Source organism: Pseudorca crassidens, chromosome 1, assembly GCF_039906515.1.
Source record: "Pseudorca crassidens isolate mPseCra1 chromosome 1, mPseCra1.hap1, whole genome shotgun sequence".
Lineage (NCBI taxonomy): Eukaryota > Metazoa > Chordata > Mammalia > Artiodactyla > Delphinidae > Pseudorca > Pseudorca crassidens.
This window is the reverse complement of record NC_090296.1, coordinates 61,869,005-61,894,255: the sequence shown is the minus strand read 5'-3', so window position 1 is coordinate 61,894,255 and position 25,251 is coordinate 61,869,005. Positions and strand designations below refer to the sequence as shown.

The following is a 25,251-nucleotide window of genomic DNA, read 5'->3' as shown; positions in this document are numbered from 1 at the left end:
CATTTAGAACTTCTTTCTTTACTTTAACTGCATTTCAATTTACCAACATCAACAAACATAAACACTATGACTCTTAAAAGACAAAAAGTCCATTTATGAAGAGAACAAGTTTACTTTTTTTGCCTTTAAATTGAATAATTCTATGCTATGCAAAAAAGAAAATAACATTAGTCATTTAAAAATGTGACCAATTTTGGTCAGACTTTCTATATAGCGTATTTGTTTCAACAAATAGGTAGCACCAGGAGATTTTCAGGTCAAATTTAGTGGTAGTTATTTGTCATTGCTTTTGAGGGAACATAGTTAAACTTTGTAATAAAAATACTTGCTTTGTTTTATTTGTGATAATGTCCAAGAAGGATAGGAAATACAGTTTCTGGTAAGAATTGAAAGTCTAGAAATAAATATAATGATGAGAATGAGTACTTCTATCACTGGGGAACTTTCTTCATCTAAGCACATATGAACAATTGATCCTTGTAGTCATATATAGCAGTAAACATTAATAACTTAACAGTCTGAAGTCAGTGCAGAAGATATGGAGCATTATTGAAAGATGGAGTCGAGCAGGTGGCACTTTAATATGTTCAATGTCATGGTTGACTCTAAAGACTAGTCGAATGAAATTACTTGAGGTTCTAAAGATTTAAAAAGCGAACTCATTTTGCTGCACTAAGGAAATGCTACTGATCAGGCTTTCTGTGTCCCTTTTTTCTAGGCTAGAAAATATTAACCCTGAAGAAAATGACATGGTAAGCCATTCTCTGAGGAGATTTCTTGATGTCAGTCTTATATCTTAGAGGCTTAAGTTCAATTGAGTGGGTTTCAAGAACTAAGATGTGGGAAAAAGAAGAATTGACACACTAATAATGTACATCTTTGCTGCAATATGAAAATTCAATAACTTTACTCAGTCAATTTACAATTCACATGTGCCTATTAATTAAAACCCTATATTAAATAAAATATATTAAAACTTCATGTCTGACTAACATATAATGGTGTTGGTAGACATTACAGGAATTACTGAACAGAATAAACAATGCAGACACAGGGATAGCTATTCAGAAGAATGGAGCTATAATTGTGGATAGAATCTACAAGACCAAGGAATGTAAAAAGAGAATAACTGCAGAAGAAATGAATGCAGTGATTGAAGAACGGGATGCTGCTTTGTCTCAGGTAACTGCATGTACAATATCTGTAAAAAGCATACACTTAACATTTTCCCCTCTTTCTTTACATTAAAAAATGACTTTTCCCCACATATTCTTAATTCGAATTAGTTTTTAGATTATAATTAATACCACAATGATTAGCTATATTAAAATAATCACATATTTTGTTATATCATTCTTCAAGTATATGCATTCTAATAAAACTGTTAGCTTGTTATAAAATTTTAGTTATATTCTTTAAAGTAATCACTTTTATATGAGACTTCTTACTTGAGTCACAGTTTTGTGAGGGCTGACATTGTCTTTATTACTGTTTTATTCCTAGTGCCTAATTCAGTGCCTTTCAGTAAACATTGATAAAGGAATCAAATTATTAGGGTATTCCTTTCTGAACATTACTTATACCTTCCTGCTCTAACTGAAACCTGATTACCGCCCTGAGGATACCGCTTCCACTGCAGTCCTCTCAAATGTGAATATATTCCCTCACCCAGCAGTTGGACCACTGGGCTTGGAGGCTTGTTCCTCATTAGTGTTTTTAGATCATTGTTCCTTTATTCTCTCTAAACACCTCCAGCTTTGAGGCCCATGTATCAGATTGTATCACCCATTACACACTCCTGTTGCAGTCATGTACACATTCCCGTGTTGCTTCCCTCATTTCTTAAAGATTTTAGGATCTATTTCACTGTCTCTTTCTTCAGCCTACTCCTGTCACAGTTCTTGGTGATTTAAATATCTATGTAGGTGATACTTTCAATATCCCTCTCATCTCTTTGAATCTCTCTCCTCCAATAATCCACGTACGCTATACTCTTTCTGCCATCCACCCTATGGTCATACCCTGTTCTTGGTCATTATCAGTCTCAATTTCAAGCATCCCGCTTGATGACCACCATTTGTTATCTTTCCAGCTCCCTCTAGAACTCTAACTCTTGCAAATTGTCAACTCTCCTGGCACCTGATTATATTGATCTTACCACCTCTTTTCCTATCCCTTAATCCCCTCATGTCCTCACTTCCCTCTTCATCTAGTTTGGATTCCATGGCTCACCATAATTATCATGTAATGTAATATAACCTGCATGTAATATAACCTCAGTTGTTTTGGCCCTCTCTTCCTTTATCCTGCTCACCTAGCAAAACCTAAGTTTTATAAATTTAACTTTCTGCCTGTTCTACACCTTCACAGCTTTATATGGCAGGAGGCTATCACACAAATTTGCTGACTGAACTTACCTTGTGTTCATGACCACCGTCTTCAAGTAGACCCTTGGTGTTGCCTGGCAACCTTCCACTCACTCTCCCCCTCTGGAGGACTATTTTATCTTTCTCCTTTCTCCTCAAGCATCCAACGTCTGCCTCCCAATAGAAAAAAGAATTTCTGCTTGTCCCCACCATTTCATTCACCAGCCTACCTGCATTTGCACCCATATACTCTGCCTTTTCTACTTTCTTTTTTACATGCTTCTGTTTAAGGACAACTTCTCTGTTTCACACTAGTTTACATCTTTCCTTGCCTGCTTAAGGTTATCACTTAACCAATTGTCCCTTTTCTCTCCTACTTCATAAAATGTTTCCTTATTAGTTCATTTCTATCACTGTGTGAGATTCTTTACTATATCCCATGGAGGCTGGGTGAAAGTTTTAGTAAGTCTTGGTCAGCTTGTGGTTCACTGAGAGCAGAGTATTCACTAGGGCTCTACTCCTGGAGAATCCTCTATTCTAGTATTTGTCTCTTTTGCATTGTAAGACAATGGGAAACTCCATTATTCTTTTCACAGGGCTTAAGGCTTAGCTTTTTTTTTTTTTGCGGTACTCGGGTCTCTCACTGCTGCGGCCTCTCCCACCGCGGAGCACAGGCTCCGGACGCGCAGGCTCAGCAGCCATGGCTCTCGGGCCCAGCCGCTCCGCGGCATGTGGGATCCTCCCGGACCGGGGCACGAACCCACGTCCCCTGCATCGGCAGGCGGACTGTCAACCACTGCGCCACCAGGGAAGCCCTAAGGCTTAGCTTTTTAACTTTAAGCCCTATACAGTTTTCAGAGTTAGCAAATGATTTGAGATGGAACCAAGTCTCAAATCTCCAATTTTGTCACTTCAGCCCTGCATAACTGCCAGAAGCTTAGATGATTTCTCTGTCCTCCAGCAGGAGCCCTCTGTATAGTCAAAGCCGGATTTCTCAGCCTCTTGCCCATTCTCCGAACCTTTAAAACTCAGGGGGAAAACAATGACTTCAGATCTTCAAATCACCTGTCTCCAGTTAACCCCTCTTCAGAATCCCAGCTGCTCAAGTTATTGTTGCAGCAGCAACCTTCTGATGTCTTAAACAGATATTTTTTAAAAATTTAATCTGGCTTTTCTTGTACTTGGCTGGAGAATTGTTGTGCCACAAATGATTCTATCCTATCTCAATGTGGAAATCTGACATTTATCTTCAGATTAAAATTGGGAAAAGTTCAATTTAAACTTTTAAAGTGGGCAGCTGTTTTTAGCATTTTGTGCCCTCCCAAGTGTATTCAATCTTGGATCATTCAATATATTGTTGAAGAGATAGCCAAAACTATTTTTCTGTGCTTGAAACAATTATAAACTCAAACATTTGATTTTTTTAGAAATCATCTATTTTGTTAACTAAAACACCCATGTACATAGAGAACTTACCACTTTCTTCCTTTATCCCTGCTATATTCCAAGTCTTTATTACAAGGCCTTTGCTTTCGTGTTTTGTATATATTTTATATACCATCCCCCCTGGCCCTTTTGGCAAAAGTCCACATCCCAACCTCCATTCCCATGCCTAACTTATTCAGTGCTCAAAGGCTAGGCCCTTCACCTACTGCATCAGGTACCAGCTGAGGTCCAATAACTGAAAATCTCTATAACATTATCCTACCGACTACAAGTAGCAGCGAGGCCCAAAGCCTCCTGTTGCCAGGCTCTGACCATCTATGAATGTCCTTGGAAATCGAAACTAGCCTAGAAATAGCCTAATTTAGCCAGAACCCCAAGGAATAGTATGATAATTATGTGAAAACTTGACTGGACCACAGGGTGTCCAGATATTTGGTAAAATGTTATTTCGGGGTATGTCTGTGAGGGTGTTTCTGTATGAGATTAACATCTGAATCTTACATCATTGGCTCTCCTGGTTCTCAGGCCTTCGGACTCAAGCCGGAACTATACCATTTTCTTATGATTTGAGTGAGATTTTGGGTTTTTGGAAAGAATACCACAGAAATTTCACCTTAATTAGCACTATTTTCTCTTTCCCCAGGCTAAGCATCTCAGCATACTTCAACCCCTTCCCTGAGTTTCCTTTTTTTTGTTGTCTTTTAGTTGTTAATTTTCCCTTCTTGGTCTATCAAGGCTGAATGATCATAAATTTCTATTACCTGAACACCATGCAGAGAATCTTAACTCACCACTATTTTCTGGAAATAAGTCACTCCAAATTCCATCTTAACCCTTTTAATTTGTACACTTTTCTTAATTGTGTTTGTCATTGAAAATATTTTTAAAACATTTATGTGCCTCTTTTAACCAGAATATAATTAGTACATCTTTTTTTGATAGTTAATTCATTTTTGTCAAATGCTATAATGAAAACTATAGATCCTGAGATCTTTCAAGTCCAGAGTTGACAAATACAAAAAGCAGGGAGGACCAAGGGGTAATCATCAGGTTAATTAAAGAAATTCAGCTAAACATTTCACTAGTCAATTTTCTCCTTCTCTATAGCCGCAAGCTATACCATGCACTAAGCGCAATAAAATGAAAGATAAACCAAATAAGAGGAAGACATGAATCCAGTCCAATAATACAATGAAGAAAATTCTAGGAAGACAGCTGAACAATGTACAAAAAGTACAGTTGGTCTGTTGCTTTATAACTCTTTCTACCTTTAAGCATGTTTTCCCCTCTCACTGACACATGCTTCTATCCACTTGTTACTTGCTTGTCTACCTACTACTTTAAAGCTAATTTAAATATCACCTCTTCAATAAAGTTCTCTCACATGAAGCAATATTGATAGATATCTTCTTTTTGCCCACATTTTACTTTACATCCTATTACAGTACTTGTCACACTGCAGTACAGTTAATTGACTTTATGCCTGTCTTCCCACCTAGCGTGAAGGTAAGAACTGTTCTTTATCTGTGTCTATTAGTCCTTAGGACAGTGTAGGCACAAAATATAGGCTTGTTGAATTAATGAACTGATGAGCTTAGCTGTTTTAGATCTATTTCAAGATACATTGAACTAGAAGAAGTTAGTGAAATATTATTCATTCATCCACATTTTATTAAGGACCTGTTATATGTCTCTGTTGGGGAATTCAGCAATGATCCAAATATAGAAGGCTGTTACTCTTATGGAACTTACATTTTAGTATGGAAATATAGATAGTGAACAAATAAATGAATAAAGTGTTTTCAGTTAGGGATGTAATAAAAATAAAAAGGTAATGGAGAGTGACTGCAATTGGTAGGAGGATTGTCACTTTAAATAGGGTGATCAAGGCAGTCCTTTTGTTTAATTGTTGAATTTTGGTGAATAGTTGAATTGAGACTTGAAAGAGGAGAAGGATCCAGCCATGCAAAATCTGTGAAGAGAGCATTCCATCAGAAAAGAATACATCAACAATGCCCTGTGAGAGGGAACAAGCTTAGTGTGTTTAAGGCTCTGATGTAAATACTCCAAGCTTAAATATGGTTGAAGTGCAGTGAGCAAGGAAGATAGCAGCAAGTGACGAGGTAGAAGAGATAGGCAGCAGACAAATTTGTAAGGTCTTGTATGCCATGGTAAGGGCTAAAAATTGTGTATAAATGCAGGAGATATTGAGGGAGAAAGGCTGTTGCAATAGTCCAAGTCAAAGATGAAACTGATGGTAGCTCAGTGGGGCAATTGTAGATTTAGAGAAGTAGACAGATTTGGGAAATATTTCAATAGTATGGTGAGTAGACCTTGAAGACAGATTGGTTTGGGGCATAAGGGAGCTGGAAGAATTAGGCTGAGTCTATTTTGGGCTTGAACAGTGTAAAGATATTCACTTCCATTTTTGTGATGGGCAAGTTTTGGGGGGAATATGAATGTATTTCGGAAGGGAATTTACATTTTCTCTGGATGTGGTATATTTGAGATGATTCTTAAAAATCCATATGGAAGTGTTGAGCAGGCACTTGGCTATTGCAGTCATCAGCATATAGATAGTTAAAGCTGTGGGTCTAGATCAAACCAGGGAAAGATAATTGAGAAAGAAAGGGCTTAGGATCAAGCCCTGTGGTCTGTCAATAATTTAGCAGTTGGCCAATGTAGAAGGAGCGCACAGGGGAGACTAGGAATGATAGCAAATGAGGTAGAAGGAAACTGAAGAGACTGTGGTGTCAGAAAAGGCAAGAAAAGGAAGTGTTTGCAAAAGATGAGAATAATTAGTTCCCTTGAATGGTGTTGAGAGGTCAAGCAAGGTGAAGATGGAATCGTTTTCAGATTTGATCACATGGGAGATGTTGAGAGCCTTGACAAGGGTTTTGTCCAGGACAGAGGCCACATTGGAGTAGAGGACAGAATGGAAGGTGAGGCACTGAACCGAGTGAATGTATACAACTTTTATCCCCCTGTAATGGAGATAGAGAAATTGGCAATAGATGGAGAGGGGGCTTATGGTTAGGGTTAGGGTGAGTCGTTGGTGAGTTTTCTTTCTTTTTTAATGGGAGATTCTAAGGCATGATGTTGTGTTGATGGAAGTGAACCAGAAAAAAAGGAAAGGTGGTTTTAAGGGAGAGAAGAAAGTATTGCAGTAGCAAAGTCCTGGAGTAGATAAGTAAATTGAGAGGGGATAGGATCTAGAACATAAGTGGAAGAGTTGTCTTTTACTAGGGACAGTGAAACTATGTTCGTTGTTAACAGAGGAATACCAAGAACTTGGATGGATACATATGTTGGCAAGTTGATCAATTTAGGAAGTGGGGTGGCCATCCTTTTCTTAATGAAAATGTTAGGTTTATTTAGTTTCTCAGTGTGATAGGTCAGTGGATGGTGGTGGAGATTTATAAAGAGGCAATAGTTTTAAATATAGTCAGCCCTCTCTATCTGTAGGTTTTGAATCCATAGATGTGGAAATCCCGAATATGGAGGGCCAACTGTATACTAATTGAAAAAAAAATCCACATGGACGTGTGTAGTTCAAACTGGTGTTTTTCAAGGGTCGACTGTATTCATTGTACTACGTTATTTTATATAAGGGACTTGAGCATTTGTGGGGTTTGGTATACTCAGGAACTCCTAGAACCAATCCTCCGTGAATACCCCCAGGATGCCTGTAGTTGTCTTGGTTTGTGCGTAAATGAACATAAAAATAACAAATCTCTCCAAGTAAACCCGTAGAGTTGGCCAGTGATGTAACGATCAAAGGTAACCTTAGCAGAGGAAAACATAACCAAGTTTCTAAATCTCTCCATTGTTAGTGTTGCCTTCACTTTGTATCCTTTATAGTTCACATAGTAGCTAGCACCTAATAGATGCAAAATAATGATTTGTTAAGTTATTAGAAGTTTGACAAAAAACTCATACTTGAAAAGAAAATAAATCATAACATTTAGAGTTTCATTTTTCAAGAAAAGTAGGAAACGTGTTCAACATTCTTTATTATAGTGACTATAAATTTTTATTAATTTTTTCCCCTGTCTTTCGTGTCTATCATACAGTTATTTGCCTGTGCTTTTTTTTCCAGTCCATCTTGCTGAAATATATTGTTGTTATTTGATCTATTCTGGTAACTTTCCTTTCTTATAAAATTTTTACAACTTTTTGAAACTATAACTTTGGAAAAGTACAGATAAGCAAGAAGGGAAAACAATCATATACAGATCCTTTGTCTTTTTTTCAATGCATATTATATCATATATACTACTTGATAACCTGATTTTTCACTTTGATTTTATATTTTGTCAGATATTCTTATATTTTTATAAATGGATATATTGAGATGTATTGAACTCGTGCTATTTGGGAGGGTGTTTATGTTTTTTTCTTTTCTTTTGGTAGTGGGAACGTTTTTGTAGCTAAATTTTTATGTACATCCATGTTTATTTCCTTAGGGAGAATTCCTAGAAGTGGAAATACTAGATCAAAGAATATAAACATTTTAAATAAGTATATATTTTCAAATTGCTTCCTAGAAAAATTGTACATAGAAATGTTATTTGAGATTTCATTCAAGGGGACTTTAGAGGAATAAACTGCTAAGGAATTTAGACTTTATTTTATAGGCAATGGGGTCCCCTAAGATGTTTTAGTTTTCTGGTAATATAGAAAGTATATTCTTGAAGAAGATTTCTGGGCAGCACTGCACAAAGTGAATTGAGTAATACACGTCCAAGGCTAAAGAAATAGTTGAGATCCTATTGTAATAATGCAGGCAAGAGAAAATGCGGGTCTAAACAAGAAAAATGATAGAGGAATAGATATGAATAGCTAAACTTTTTCTTAAAAAAACCAATTTAATGGATGTATAATTTACAGTAAGGAATGCATATCTTAAGTGAAAAATTTGATGAACTTTGACCAATGTATATAGTCTTGTAAGCAGGACCCAGAAGCAGCACTCCAGAGGAACTCCTTCATGTCTCTTCCTAGTCAGGATTCCTTTCCAAGGGTAGTCACTACTCTTACTTACTTACCATAATAGGTCATTTTGCATGTTTCTAAACTTCATATAAAAGGAATCGTGCTATGTACTCTTTTGTGTCTGATTTCATTCATCCAGTGTTATTTATGCCAGTATGTTGATGTGTACTGTTACAGTTATCAGTGGTTTAGCTTTTTCATTGTGGTGTTATGTTCTGTTGTATGAAAATAACCAGGTGTTAGAAATGTAGGTTGTTTCTATTTTTGATTTATTATGAATGGAGTACTATGGGTGTTCTTTTCATGTCCTTTGGTGGGCATAAGCATTCACTACTTTTGGTATATATACGGGTATACACACAGGAGAATAGCTGTCACAGATTTATTAGCTTTAGTAGGTAATGCCAGACATTTTCCTGAAGTTATTATACCAGTTTACACCAGCAGTGTAAGAGCGTCTCTAGTTGTGAGAGTTAACACTTGGTATCATTATTTATTTTAATTTCCATCATTTTGATGGAGATATAGTTGTATTTCATTAGGCTTTAATTTGCATTTCCTTAATCACTAATGATGTTGAGCACCTCTTCATATATTTATTGACCATTTTGATATCCCTTGTGAAATGTCTATTAGGCTTTTGCCTAATATTAGATTTGTTTTTTTCTTATTGATTTATATAATTTGGATACAAATGCTTATATAGCTTGGAACTTGCATTTTTATTCTCTTAGTTACAGTGCTGGTGAAGACTAATTTTGTCATCAAAAGTTCTTAATTTTAATGAGGTAAATTTTATAATTTTTTTTCTCCTTATAGTTAATGCATTTTGTGTTCTATTTAAGAAACCCTTGCTTTCCCAGAGTGATGAACACATTCTGCTGTGCTGTCTTCTAGAAGCTTGATTATTTTAGCTTTCACATTTAGGTCATCAGTTCCAAATTAATTTTTATATGGTCAAGGTACATCATTTTCTTCCTATGGATATCCAGTTGACTGGACCCCCTATCATGTATTAAAAAGATCATCTCCTTTCCTCCTGCCTCCAGTGAATTATAGTATATCAAGTGGCTGTATATGTATGGGTCTGTTTCTGGATTCTTGGTCCTTTGTTCAGCTTGTCATTTTCCACTAAAAAAAAAAATCTGCTAGTATTTTTATGGGAATTGCATGCACTCTAAAGATCAATTAGAGGAAGATTGGCCTTTTAGCAATACTGAGTCCAAACCATTGATATTTTCATGAAAACTATTAATTTTTCTTTGTATACTGCTTTAGCTGCATGCCACAAGTTTTTGATATGTTGTATTTCATTATTATATACCTTAAAATATTTGTTATTTTCTGCATGTGATTTCTTCTTTAATCCATGAAGCATTTAGAAGTGTGTTGCTTAATACTTAAGCATTAGGAGATTTGATGTTACCTTTCTGTCATTGAGTTAGAATTTAATTCCATGGTGGCGAGAAAACAAACTATATGATTTCAGTCCTTAGAAATTTATTGATACTTTCCTGTGACCCCAAGACAGGCTTTATTTGTTAGATGAGCTGTGTACTCTAAAATATTGTGTATTCTGCAGTTGCTGAATATCGTGTTCTTCTCTATATGTCATTTACGCCAAGTAGATTAATCTTTTTTTTCAGTTCTGTATTCACAGATTTATTCTTGCTTGTTGTATCTCTTTCTGAGAGAGGTGTTTAAAGTATCAAATAATTATGATGAATTTTTCTCCCTTTAATTCTGTTAACTTTTGTCTTATTTATTTTGAAGCCATGTTGTTAGGTTCTTAAATTTTTAGGATTACTGTATCTTCCTATTCACTAGACTGATTTATCATTATGAAATGTCCATTTTTATCTTTTTTATAATACTTCTTGCCTTAAAGTCTACTTAAGTATATGAATGTCATATCCTTTTCCATCCTTACTTTCAACCTTTTTCCCCCAACATTTTCTTATGAAATATTTTTGACATACGGCAGAGTTGTAAGAATTTTACAGTGAATATCTATTTACTTACCACCTGGAATCTATTGTTAATATTTTGCTAAGCCTGATTTATTACATTATCTCTGTGTTATCCATCCTTTCCTCTATCCGTCAGTTTATCTCACTCACTTAATGCATTTCAGTTAAATGCAGGCATCAGTACTTTGGCCTCTGAATTCTTCAGCATAGCATATCATTAGTTATCACCCCAGAATTTTCCCTCATGCTCTTTCCAGTTAATCCATGTTCCTACCATTCCCCAATAGCAATCACTAATCTGATATTTTTACATCATTAATTAGTTTTACTTTTTCTAGAAAGTTTATATGCTCGAGATCTCAATATACCTAAGATGATCACATTTATTTGTGTCTTATATTCTTGTGCAGGTAAGAAATACATATTTTTCTAATCTTGCATCTTGCTGTTAAGGACCGATTTTTTTTTTTTCTTAAGATTTTCTTCATCTTTTTGAAGTAGATGTAGGATTTCTATTATTCTTTTTCTGTGCTAATTCCTGTGGGTCATTCTGTTAGAATGATGACTATGCATTTCAGCATATCAATCCTAAAGATCTACGTATAGTTTCGCCATCTTAAGATATCAAAATCTGAAATTATTTCCCTAAAAATTAGTCTTCACCAGCATTGTAACTAATACTTTAAAAAGTATAATAGACTGTATTAAGTACACAATACCATTTCCTTTGATATATTGTTACTCGGTGTAGTAGTAAACCCATCCTTATTTTCCAGAAGAAGCAGTGTTGGGCAAGATTGCAAGGAGTGTGAATTTATACCATGAACAGGTTTGATAATTAGTAGGAGTCTCTAAGTATTGAGGAGCCTGTATTGTAACCTTTTTGGCGTGAAAGCCATCTTTATTCTAAAGACTGTGAAGTTTTTTGTGTAAGTTATAAATTTATCATTTTTAAATTCTCAAATTTTGTAGTAGTATTCTTGGAAAACTACTTGATAGTTTCATAAACCGCCATTTGGGCACAAAAATTCAAATTGCTGTGGTTTTGTTTCTTTAGTACTTCTCTGATTTCATAAGGAAAGATTTCAGTTAACATCTTGGTGGATTATATTTCTGCTAAATTTTATCTTCAAAAACACAATTACATGCAACCAAATATCTAGTAAAATTATTTGACTTGCTTACACAAGTATTGCAGGAGGAACATAAAGGTATCTGAATATATCATTCACCACAAAATATATGTCTTTAGTCCAAAGTATCAGGACACTTTAAAATAAAACTTGTATTCTCAACATCAAGGCCTCCACTCTTTTGAAAATGACTCTGTGTCTGTGCTTGTACATTTGCCTAAAGGTTTGTTTGATTAATTGCTACTTGACTCATCTATCATAGTACTAAGCTCTGGGATCACAAAAGATCAGATTCCCAAACCACCTCCTAGAATTAACTTAAATATCTAATGTCGATACTTTGCAATGATTCAGGGGGTAATGGTTTTCATTGTTACTAATAGCCTGTTTCAGTATTAGAAACCCTTGAAAACAATTCCAAATTTATATATTAACTCATTGTTAATATTATTTAACCTTTGTGGTAAAAAATTATAATAATGTTATTAGTAGGTGAAAATATATAATAAAATATACTTTTAAATTATAATTTATCTGGAAACTTTTTCAATAAATATATCTATAAATCATAAATGTATTACTAGATCTTCATGAGTGTTATTTTGCTTTAGTGATCATTAGAAATTGAGAGTTTTTCTCTATTAATATGTTTACTTTTTATTTACAGTTTTTATTTCAGATAAAATTTACACACAAATGAAATACATAAATATTAAATCACCAATTTGACAAGTTTTGACAAATACATCCACACGACCACATCCCTATAAAGATATAGAACATTTCCGTATCCCAAGAATGTCCCCTCATTTATTTCCCTTCCCTACCAATCATGCCTGCCGCACCCAAACAACTTTTCTGTTTTGAACCACAGATTTATTTTGCTTATTCTAGAACTTCATACAAGTGGATTATACAATGACAGCAAAATATTTATGATATTCATCCATGTTGCTCTTTTATTTTTTTTTATTTTTTAATTTTTTTGCGGTACCTGGGCCTCTCACTGTTGTGGTCTCTCCCGTTGCGGAGCACAGGCTCCAGACGCACAGGCTCAGCGGCCGTGGCTCACGGGCCCAGCCGCTCCGCGGCATGTTGGACCCTCCCAGACCAGGGCACGAACCTGCGTCCCCTGCATCGGCAGGCAGACTCTCAACCACTGTGCCACCAGGGAAGCCCCGCATTTTTCTTTGTATCAGTAGTTCTTTCCTTTTTGTTGATAAGTAGTATTCCATTGTGTATAAACTTACATTTCTTATTCATTTTCCTGTTGATAGAACAGGAAACTTGAATTTGTCCAATTTTTGTCCCTTATGACTAAGGCTACTATGAGAATTCTTGTACAAGTCTTTTCGTGGACGTAAGTTTTCATTCTCTTGGTTAAAAACCTAAAAGTGGAATTGCTGGGTCGCAAATTGTTCACTGAAGTTGCTGTATCATTTTACAGTCTCAGCAGCAATTTATGGAAGTTCTGATTGATCCATATACTCACCAAAAATTGTTGTCAGTATTTTTAATTATAATTATTTTATTCGGTGTCTAGTAATATATATATCATTGTGGTTCTAATTCACATCTCCCAATGACTAATAATGTTGAACACTTTTTATGTGCTTATCAATCATTTATGTTTTCCTTTTTGAACATCCGTTCAAGTCTTTTGCCTATTTTTTAATAGGGTGATTTGACTTTTTATTGATTTGTAGGTGTTCTTTGTATATTCTAGATAAAGTCAGTTGTCAGATATATGTAGTAAAAATATTTTCTCCTAGTCTTTTCTTGCTTATTCATTTTAATTTTATATTCTAATGGACAGAAGTTTTCAATTTTGATGAAGTCTGATATATCAGTATTTTAATGTATCTTGTCTAAGAAATGTTTCCTCACCCCAAGACCACAAAGATATTGTCCTGTGTTTTCCTCTACAAGCTTTATTGTTTTAGTTTTTAATCAGTGACTTACTTTGAGTTAACTGTTGTGTATAGTGTAAGATTCAGGATCATTTTCTGAACAAGTTAATATTCAGTTGTTCCAGCACTACTTGTTGAAAGGTGGATTTTTACCCCATTGAATGGCTTTGGTGTCATTTTTTGAAAATTAATTGGCCATATATATCTATTTATGGACATACTATTCTGTTTTAATAATCTATTTTTCTATGCTTATGCCAGTGCCACACTGCATTGATTGCTATAAATTTTGATGTTAGGCATTGAAAGTCCTCCAACTTTGTGCTTGTTTAAGGTTGTTTTTATTATTATAGATTCTTTGTATTTTCCTATAAATATTAAAATCAGATTTTCAATTTCTATAAAATGCCTGGTGGGATTATGATTAGATTGTGTTGAATCAGTAGATCATTGGAGTGGAGGGGGATTGACATCTTAACAGTTTTTAGTTTTTTTTTTAAATCCATGGTATTTCTCACAATCTTCTTGATATTAATAATGCACCACATGGTTTAAATTTAAGAATCTTAAAACAGTAAAATTTCACTTGCCTTCATCCTTTTGATATATTGACATATATTTTTATATTTATTTTGATTCAAATAATAAATTGTCTTTTAAAGAAATTATGAGAATTAAAAATATACTCTTCTATGTTTATCCATCATTGATTTTAGATACTCTCTGTTTCTTCATGTTGGAATGAATTTTGTTTTTTTGTTATTTTCCCTAACTTGAATAACATCTTTTAGCCCTTCTTTCCCCCTCCCTCCCTCCCTCCCTCCTTCCTTCTTTCCTTCCTTCCTTTCTTCCTTCCTTCCTTTCTTCCTTCCTTCCTTTTTCCTTTCTTTCTCTCTCTCTTTCTCTTCCCTAATACACATGTGCTCTTGTTTAGTTCAGTTCTCATTTATCTGAATGTATCTTTATTTAACCCTCATTTTTTAAGGACATAGTCACTAGATATAGATGGATATAATACATAAGATGGCTATGAGATGCCCCAAGCGGTCTCCTGTATTCTAGATATATTCCTCCTTACCTCCATTGTATAGTAGCAACTCTGTTTCCCGTGGGTAGTCAGGATTAGTTACCTCAGCCAGTACATTAACCTTCTTCCTTACATATTGATTCAGAGGCATGAGGAGCCCTAAGTGACAAGGTAACAGTTTCAACTTCCAGTTTAATGGAATTTTTGTTATGTCACTAGGTGGAAGTTTTTCTCCCTTTGGAACTAAGACCCCTGGATTAACAGAATCTCAGTTTGCAGAGATGGGAAGCAAAAATATTGCTATTGGACCACTATGGGTAATAATGAATGAAGCCACTCCCATTTCAACCCCTTGATTCCTGGACCTGTGAATATTGGCTGTGGATGAAAAAGTACTATATATTGGATTCTAGTTTAGAGCATATACAATGTCATGGAGAACCTTGTCCTAGCCCCACCAGGTATTGCCACATATCTGGCACTATAATCAAGTCTTCAAAAATCCATTCCACTGTTTTATCAAGCTAGCTGCATCAGGATGATGCATAACTTGGTAAGATCAGTGTTCATGAGCATGAGCCCATTGCGACACTTCACGTGCTATGAAGTGAGTTCCTTGATCAGAACAATGCTGTGTGGAGTCTCATGGTGATATGTACGGCATTCTGTAAGTCCATGGATGGCTGTTTTTGAATAAGCATTGCATTCAGGGAAGCAAATCCATATCTGGACAAAGTGTTTATTCCAGTAAGAACAGTAAAGAGCAGTTTTGGTAAGAAGGTAGGAGAATGAAAGTTTGTGATCCAAGAGCAGAGTTTCAGAGTTAAGGATTAAAGAGGACTAAAGAGAGGATATGGCTGGGGTTATTGTTTGAAGGTAAATTTTATTGGAATAGATGAGTCAAGAAATTGTGAGGCTACAGTGTTGTATTGGTGATTCTTGCTTTTTTGTCTAGAATATTGACAAGAAAAAAGAAGTTTTAATGTGGGAAAGTAACCTTTGTTGTGAAATCACAGTGGTACAGATGAGAAGCAAGTCATCCAAATCAGTGCTTCTCAAACTGTCTGTGGTGAAAACCAGTTTAAAAAAACGTTTTTCCAATGTGTTATGGACCACTACTTTATAACATAATAAAAATGACATCAAAAAATGAAACGAAGAAATATATAGACATGCAGGATTCAAGCAAGCATTCTTTTAATGGGTTCAAAGCCATAAAGTTTGCTCTGTGAAATTCCTATAAAATGTTTAATTTCTTCTTCTGAATTTTAGTACTAGCTTCATGGCAGTATCAGTTTCGGACCACTACTAGCTTGTGGACCACGCATTATGAATGGATAACAGAAATTTCAAAATTGAAAAGGTTGTTTAAAGAAGGATTAGTGGACTGGAAATGACAGTTGGGAACCAGGAAAAATACATGTACTTTCTTTCTGCCTCTGAACTAACAGTATATGAAAGAAGAGTACGCTGTACTAGAGAGGGTGCAGACAAAAGTGTCAGTGGAGGTGAGGTGGTTTTATATTGAGCTGAGGAAATAAAGGGATTAAGCTTAAGAATGTATGGAAGTATCTTGGCAATAAAAAAGTATTTCCAAGCTGCATAATGCCAAAAGTACAAGGAGGGTAGGTAAGAGAAAGAGCTAAGCCAGAAGAGAATTCAAGTTTTAGTTGACTTTAGGGAGCTGAATATAATGTAGACTTATTTTTCACTGAGATTGCTCTTAAGTTAATCACTGCTAAATAGTTTGGATGATGTTCCTGGCTTTGCATATGCATATTAATAAAACAGTTTCAAGAACATTTAAACATTTTTTTTTTTAATCGGTGAAATGGGGAATTCCCTGGTGATCCAATGGTTAGGACCCTGTGCTTCCACTGCACGGGGCATGGGTTTAATCCCTAGTTGGGGAACTAATATCCTGCAAGCCACCTGGTATGGCCAAATAAATAAATAAAAATAGGTGAAATGATTGACTCCATTGAAAAACTAGGAAGTGTCCTGAGAATTGTCCCAAGTTTCCAAAGCATTTCTTTTTTTTTTTTTTCTGGTACGCGGGCCTCTCACTATCGTGGCCTCTCCCGTTGCGGAACACAGGCTCCGGACGCGCAGGCTCAGCGGCCATGGCTCACGGGCCCAGCCGCTCCGCGGCATGTGGGATCTTCCCAGACCGGGGCACGAACCCGTGTCCCCTGCATCGGCAGGCGGACTCTCAACCGCTGCGCCACCAGGGAAGCCCTCCAAAGCATTTCTTACAGTAGTCACTAAACCAGTCCACAAGTATTTACTGGTTTCCTATGGAGAACACTAGTTATATTCACATATTCAAAGATAATTAGTCTTATCTCTCAAAGAGAATGACTTTTATATAATTTTCAACTTGTTGATACTTTGCTTTATCACACAATTTTTTAGTTTTTATCCTGTTTTAATCTTAGAAGTTGGAGTGGCTTCTGTTAGGATTTAACAACGTTTGGACAACACACATTATACAAGAAGAAAATTAAGAATGAGCACTTAAGTAATTGACAGTTCTATTGAGATTACAACATTTATAATAGCAAACAGACAAAGTTTTCAAACCAAGAGAAGGAGGCATCTGTGATTCCAGGAATCCAAAAACTGAAAAAAGAGCTTAATAAACTATTAAACTGAGGCTATCATCCGGTGTGTACTAATACTATTTCCTGAACTCTGCCTTGTGTTTTACAATAGTGTAAGAAGCATCTCTATTATTTTGTGCAATAACTGCCAACTTAACATTTAGGTTATACTGTTGTTTGTTTGTGGATTTGGAGAAAATCCATTGAAGTTTACTTAAGAACCAATTCATTACAATGGTATTATTTACTGAATTTTGTTTTCCTGACCATTAGCTAACTACAAGGTTCAGCATTACAAGGTTATAACTGTACAAAAAGGATCACAGTACCATATCCTAGTCATGGCATTAGCCAGAGAAGTAAAGTCATCATGTTAGAAATAAATGACTTTGCAGCACTGAAGAGATTATAGAAATTGCATAAGCTAGATTAGATCTCTTTTATGTAGTAATTTTATAGTTATCTTTATTTTAATTATTTCAGTTATAAAGTATTGTTACACTATTCATTATTTCTGGTTATTCCTATTAAACTAGAAATGCAGTACTTTTCTGATATAATTCATAACAAAACAAAAATTCAAAGCAGTTCTAGAGTTTTTATTATTGAAATTGAAGAGGAAGTGTTATTAACTTTGAATTGTAACTTTTTAAGTTAATTAATTTATTGGCTGCATTGGGTCTTCGTTGCTGGGTGTGGGCTTTCTGTAGTTGCGGTGAGCAGGGGTTACTCATTGTTGCGGTGAGCAGGCTTCTCATTATGGTGGCTTCTCTTGTTGCGGAGCACGGGCTCTAGGCACGCGGGCTTCAGTAGTTGTGGCTGGTGAGCTCTGTAGTTGTGGCTCACGGGCTCCAGAACGCAGGCTCAGTAGTTGCGGCGCAGGGGCTTAGTTGCTCCATGGCATATGGGATCTTCCTGGACCAGGGCTCGAACCCGTGTCCCCTGCATTGACAGGTGGATTCTTAACCACTGTGCCACCAGGGAAGTCCCTGTAACTTTTAGTTTAATGACTAGAATTGTAATCTCAAATCTATTTAAGATTTTAGGTGATCATCCTAAAACAGCTGGAAAGTACAAAGCAACTTTTCTTAAATTTTATATAAACACATTTCTAATTCAACTTTAATGTATTAAGTAATTATGAATCCATATAATTAGTAATTATTGACATAATAAACAATGCATACATTAGATGTGAGATATAATAGCCTCAGTGTTAGATTGCCATTTTCTTTTTATTAGACCTGAAGGCTACCCCAGCAGATTGACATCCTGAGAAGTTGTAGGTATGGTGCGAGGGATGCCTCATTCCAGCACAGCAGATACTACTGAAATCAAGGAACTCGGTGGCTTTTATTTTTCTCCCTTCTTCATTTTTTGGGCAACATGTTTAGATTACTCCCTTGGATTTATCAGCCTACTCTTCCCTTTTTTTACTCCCAGAACAATGTGCCATTATACACAGCCAGTTAGAATACACAGCCAGAGAATTAGGATACTGGGCAAGAGAGATCAGAGAGGGGTAGGTTGAATGGACAAATGATAAGTTAGTTTTGGCTTACTTTTCTATTCAGGGAAGTATTACTTGCATTTTTAATCTCTTTTAGTTTCTTATGTTATTAACAGCTCAAATGTTGGTAATCATTTCTAGTTATGTTCTAATTAAAATCCAGAAAAGGTAATTTCATAACTCTCCACTTCAGTAATCACATTTGGTAGGTCATCAGTGTCTAGTTATTAGAAGCTAAGTAAACACTATTACTAATTTACTTTTAGTTTACTCATAATTCAGTAATTATTATCATTTACATATTATTGCAAAACCTGGAGGGAAATTTCTACTAAGGAAATGTTTAGGAATTTATGTACCTAATTTCATTTTCTGTTGACTATTATAGAAAATAACCAGTTTTACAGATATTAGGAAAAGATATATTGAAAGTTATAGGAAATTGGAAGGGAAGAGTTTCATTGGGTGTCAAGTCAGTTTGAAATAAATGAAAACTTATTATTCCAGTCTATACTGCAGGAACCTTTTCCTTATTAGGGAAAAATTGCTTTTGGTCCCTTGAAAAGCAATAGAGACTTCTTGTCATGTCAGAGTAATTATTACCAATCTTGTGTTCTCTCAAAAAACAATTATAAAATTGGAAAAAAATGTGTGAACAACAGGCTGCTCGGGAATGCACAGAGGTGAGCTCAGTGATTTCCCTGGTATTGTGCCTGGGAGTTACTCTTGCTGACTCAGGAAGGTAGAACTCAGGCAGAGCAGTGGTCTTGCTGCACTAAAAAAGAAGAAATTTAAGTCCAGGTATTTGAAATAGCTGAAACTTGCAGGAGATGATATTAGATCAGAGGAAACTATGCCCATATGTTTGGAGGGAGGCTAGAGTGGAAACACCAGGTATCTGTGTGTTTATTCACCTTCAGTCCTTGTCCAAGACTTTTGCAGTGCATGCACAGGGCTTGCACACAAGTGGTTTAAAAGCACTGCCAGAGTGCTGTGAGTTAAAAGAAGTAAGTCCATTGCTGAGAACCTTGGTCATTCAATTGATGCTTCCTTGGGTTAAGGACCAAGCCTGAATGTAATGCTGTTTAATAGAACATTCTACAATAATGGAAATGTCTCTGCATTGTTCAGTTTGGTAGCCATGGACTACATTTGGTTCTTGAGCACTTTAAATGTGTCTAGTGCAAAAGAATAATTTATTTTAAATTTTATTTAGTTTTAATTAATGTATACTTAAATCTTAATAGCCACATGTGCCTTCTGGCTACCATATCAGACAGAGCAGCTCTAGTTTAAGGGTCAGGCCCTAGGATTAAGTTCAAAACTGGAATAGACCTGCTCAAATAAATTATAAAAATAAATTTGATAGGTGCAAAGGAATCCAGCAATAACTTAACTCTTTGCTAGAGGAAAAATTTACATTCTTCAAATAAAGACAACATAATCTAGGTACCTTACAATGAGCCACCTGCAATGACCAGCATATAATTAAAAACACTAGAAGCAGATAAATGTGACCCACAGTCCAGAGAAAATGTAGTCAACAGAAACAAGTCTTGACATACCTCAATATGTTAGAAATTGCAGAAACGTACTTTGAAGAAGTTATTCTAAGTTCCTTAAAAGATTTAAAGGAAAGGTGATCCCAGTGAGTGAACTGATGGGTAATATCAGCAAGGAAATGAGACTCTAGAAAGAGCTCAATTGTAAAGCTAAAACTGTAACACCTGATATGAAAACTTCAGTGGACAAGCTTAATAACAGTTTAGAGACCATACAATGAAAGGTTAGTGAACTTGAAGACAGATCTCTAGAATTTATCTAACCTGAAGAAAGGAGGAAGAAATGAAAATAAAAGAATACAACCTCAGTGATCTATGGAACAATATCAGGCAGTCTAACAATGTTTAACCTCCAAATATTTAGGGATATTCTAGATATCTTATTCTTGTTAATTTCTCATTTAGTTCCCTTGTGAGCAGAAATATACTCTGTGATTTCAATCTTTTCAAATTTATTGTGATATATTTTAAGGTCCAGCATAGTCTTTTTTTACTGTTCCTTTGAGAAGAATGTGTATTCTGCATTTGTTGATTGTTTTATAAATTTCACTTAGGTCAAAGTGAATGAAAAGTCAAGGCTTCTACAATGTTAATGATTTTGTCTAGGTTGTCTAGCAGTTACAGAGAGAACCAATTATGATTGCTGAATAGTGTAAAAGAATGAAATTAGAGCACTCATGCTATCTGATTTCAAGACTTGCTCTAAAACTACAATAGTCAAGACAGTGCTTTCTGCATACACAAATCAGTGGAACAGTGTAGAGAGCCCAGAAACAGATCTTGTATATAGTCCCTTAATTTTTTTTACATTTTAATAGCTTTATTGAGATTTGCATGCTGTTCACACATTTAAAGTTACAGTTCAGCATTTTTACTGTATTCACAGAGTTGTACATTCTCACAATTTTAGGATATTTTTATCATCCTAAAAGAAACTCTATACCCATTATTAGTCATTCCCATTCATTCCACCAAAACAGTCCTCCACCAGCCCTAGGCAACCAGTAATCTAGTGTCTGTCTCCATAGATTTACCTATTCTAGACATTTTATGTAATGGAATCATACAATATGTGGTCTTTTTTGATTAGCTTCTTTCACTTTGTATAATGCACTTAAAGTTCGTTCATGTGGTAGCATGTATTAGTACTTTTATTGCTAAATTAATCCTTTTTAAGTTACCAAGTAATAATATGGATATACCAGATTTTGTTATTCATTTGTCAGTTGATGGACATTTATTTCTGCTTTGTGTTTATTACAAGTAATTCTACTCTGAACATACATTTAAAGTTTTTGTGTGGACGTATATTTTCATTTCTCTTGGGTGTATATCTGAAAGTGGAATTTCTGGGTCATATGGCAACCCTATATTTAACATTTTGATGATTGTATATGTCTTTTTATGACTGGCTTATTTCACTTACTTAGCATGGTGTCCTCAATATTGTAGCATGTGTCAGAATTCCTTTATTTTGAAGGCTGAATAATATTCTGTTTTATGTATATACCACGTTATATTTATCTGTTCATCCATCAGTGGACACTTGGGTTGCCTCTACCTTTTGGCTATTGTGAAAAATGCTGCTGTGAACATGGTGTACAAATATATCTTGAGGCCCTGCTTTCAATTCTTTTGAGTATACACCCAGAAGTGGAATTGCTAGATCATACGGTAATTCTATTTTTACTTTTTTTTAAGAAACTGTCCTACTGTTATCCATAGTGGCTGCATCATTTTACATTCCCGTCAGCAGTGCACAAGGCTTCCAATTTCCATATACTTACTGACACTTGTTTTCTGGGTTTTTTGTTTTATAATAGCCATCCTAATAGGTGTAAGGTAGTATATTAGGTGGTTTTGATGTGTATTTCCATAATGATTAGTAAGGGTGAACATCTTTTCATATGTTTATTGGCCATTTTTATATCTTCTTTGGAGAAATGTCTATTCAAGTTCTTTGCCCACTTTTTAATCAGGTTTGGTGTTTTTGTTTTTGAGTTATGTGAGTTATTTATGTATTCTAGATAGTAACCTTTATCACATATGTGATTTACAGATATTTTCACCTGTTCCATAGGAGGCATTTTCAGTCTGTTGATTGTGTTCTTTGATGCACAAAAGTTCTTAATTTTGATGTCCAATTTATCTGTTTTGTCTTTTGTTGCCTGTGCTTTTGGTGTCATATCCAGGAAGTCATTGACAAACCCAGTATCCTGAACTTTTTCCCTTATGTTTTCTTCTAGAAGTTGTATAGCTTTACCTCTTACATTTATTTAGTTCTTTGATCCATTTTAAGTTAATTTTGTATATGGTGTAAAGTAGAGGTCCAGCTTCATTATTCTGCATGTGTATATCCAGTTTTCTCAGCACCATTTCTTGAAAAGACTGTCTTTTCCTCCATTGGATGGTCTTGGTAACCTTGGGGAAAAAACTTTCACCATGTATACAAGGGTTGATTTCAAGGCTTTCTATTCTAATCCATTGGCCTACATGTCTGTCTTTATGCCAGTGCCACACTCTTTTGATTATTGTGGCTTTGTAATAAGTTTTGAAATCAGGAAGTGTGAAGCCTCCATGTTATTGTTATGTTTTCTTGGTGGAGTAATCATTTTATCATATATTGTCTTTATTTGTCTTTTGTACCAGGTTTTGACAAAGTCTGTTTTGCTCGATGTTAGTATAGCCACCCCTGCTCTCTGTTTGCTACCATTTGCATGGAATATCTTTTTCAACCCATGCATGTCTTTAGATCTAAAGTTAGTCTCTTGTAGACAGCATATAGTTGGATTCTGGCTTTTTAATCCATTCTGCCAATCTTTGTCTTTTGATTGAGGAATTTAGTCTGGTTACATTTCAAGTAATAACTGATAGAAAAGGACTTACTATTGCCATTTTATTCATTGTTTTTGGTACATCTTATAGCTTCTTTGTCTCTCATTTCAGCCCTTACTGCCTTCCTTGGTTTTCAGTTGATTTTTTATAGTGTGCTTTGATTCCCTTCTGATTTCCTTTTGTGTATATTCTGTAAGTGTTTTCTTTGTGGTTACCATGAGGAAACATAAAATATCCTAAAAGTTATAACAATCTGTTTTAAACTGATAACTTTAATCACATAAAATACTATACTCCTTTAAAGCTCTATTCCCCCCCACTTTATGTTATTGTTGTCACAGATTACATCTTTATATATTATGTACTCATTAACATAGATTTCTAAGTATACTATGCTTTTGTCTTTAAATCCTATAAAAGAATAAAAAGTGGGGTGACAAACCAAAATTACAGTAATAAAGATTTTTTATATTTGTGTACTTAACTTTATTGGATAACTTTTGTATTTTAACATGGCTTTTAGCTATTCTGTACTGTCCTTTCATTTGAACTCAAAGGACTCTCTTTAGCATTTTTTGTTAGAGCAGATTTAATGTTAATGAACTTCCTCAGGTTTTGTTTATCTGAGAATGTCTTAATTTTGCCCTCATTTTTGAAGATATTTTTGCCAGATATGAAATCCTCATTTGACAGGGTTGTTTGTTTGTTTGTTTCATTCAGCAATTTAAATATATCATCCCACTGCCTTCTAGCCTGCAAAGTGTCTCCTGAGAAATCAATTGATAATTTTATTGAGGATTGCTTGTACATGAACAGTTGCATTTCTCTTGCTGCTTTCAAGATTATCTGTCTTTGACTTTCAACAGTTTGATTATAGTGTATCTTGGTACAAGTCTCTTTATATTTAGCCTACTTGGAGGTAATTGAGTTTCATGTATTTTTATATCCTGTGTTTCCTCAAATTTGGGAAGTTTTCAGCCATTATTTCTTTAAATAAGCTCTCTATCCTCTTTCTCTCTCTCTTCACTTTCTTTGAATTTCATAATGTGTATATTAGTCCACTTGATAGAACCATAAGTCCCTTAGGCTCTACTTACTTTTCTTTATTATTTTTTCCTCAGACACTATAATTTCAAACTATCTTTGTTCAGGTTTACTGATTCTTTTTGCTTGTTTGAGTCTGCTGTTGAACCACCCTAGTGAATTTTTCAATTCAGATATTGTGTTTTCCAGCCCCAAATATCTGTTAGGTTCTTTTTAAAAATAATTCTTTTATTTTGTTTATATCCTCATTTTGTTCATGTGTTGTTTTCCTGATACTGTTTAGTTTTCTGTTCATGTTCTCCTTTAGCTCATTGATCATATTTAAGACAGTGGTTTAAACTCTTTGTCCAGTAAGTTTGAGAACTGTGTTTCTTTAAGATTGGTTTCTGTGGATTTATTTTGTTCTTTCAGATAGGCTGTAATTCCCTGTTTCTTTGTATGCCTTCTGATTTTTTTGTTGAAAATTGGGCATTTGAAATAATACCCACATCTCGCATTCTCTGTAGACTGGATCTGTGCAGAAGACTTTCACTAATCAGCCTGCTCTGATGACTGAAGATCCTCTTGAGCCTTTTCTGGAGATGTATCTTCCCTGGGCCCATGTGTGCACTTTTATTCCAATTCTTCTGTATACTTGTCTACTTTTAAATGTCTTATTTCTCTTAGAGTCTCACACTTGCTTCTTCACAAAGCCTTTGGTATGTATTGGAGTCCTCTGCTAATAATCTCTTGACTCCAGACAGCACGGCTCTACAGTTCCCCCATAGCTCTCAATCACTACAGCTTTTGGTAACCTCCAACCTAACATCCAAACCATGCCATCGTTCCCATAAGTACTTCAGTTCAGGAA

At 35.1% G+C, this 25,251-nt stretch overlaps 1 protein-coding gene across 6 annotated transcripts in view; it reads left to right on the top strand.

Moving 5' to 3' along the window:
• The window catches only part of MIPOL1 (mirror-image polydactyly 1), a 300,807-nt gene that overhangs the window by 107,008 nt on the left and 168,548 nt on the right, over positions 1-25,251 (top strand). For all 6 annotated transcript variants that reach the window (XM_067737281.1, XM_067737280.1, XM_067737276.1 and 3 more), the window contains 2 exons: positions 719-752; positions 1,012-1,182. In XM_067737281.1, the coding sequence (XP_067593382.1) occupies positions 719-752; positions 1,012-1,182 (205 nt within the window). The remainder of the gene's footprint in view (positions 1-718; positions 753-1,011; positions 1,183-25,251) is intronic.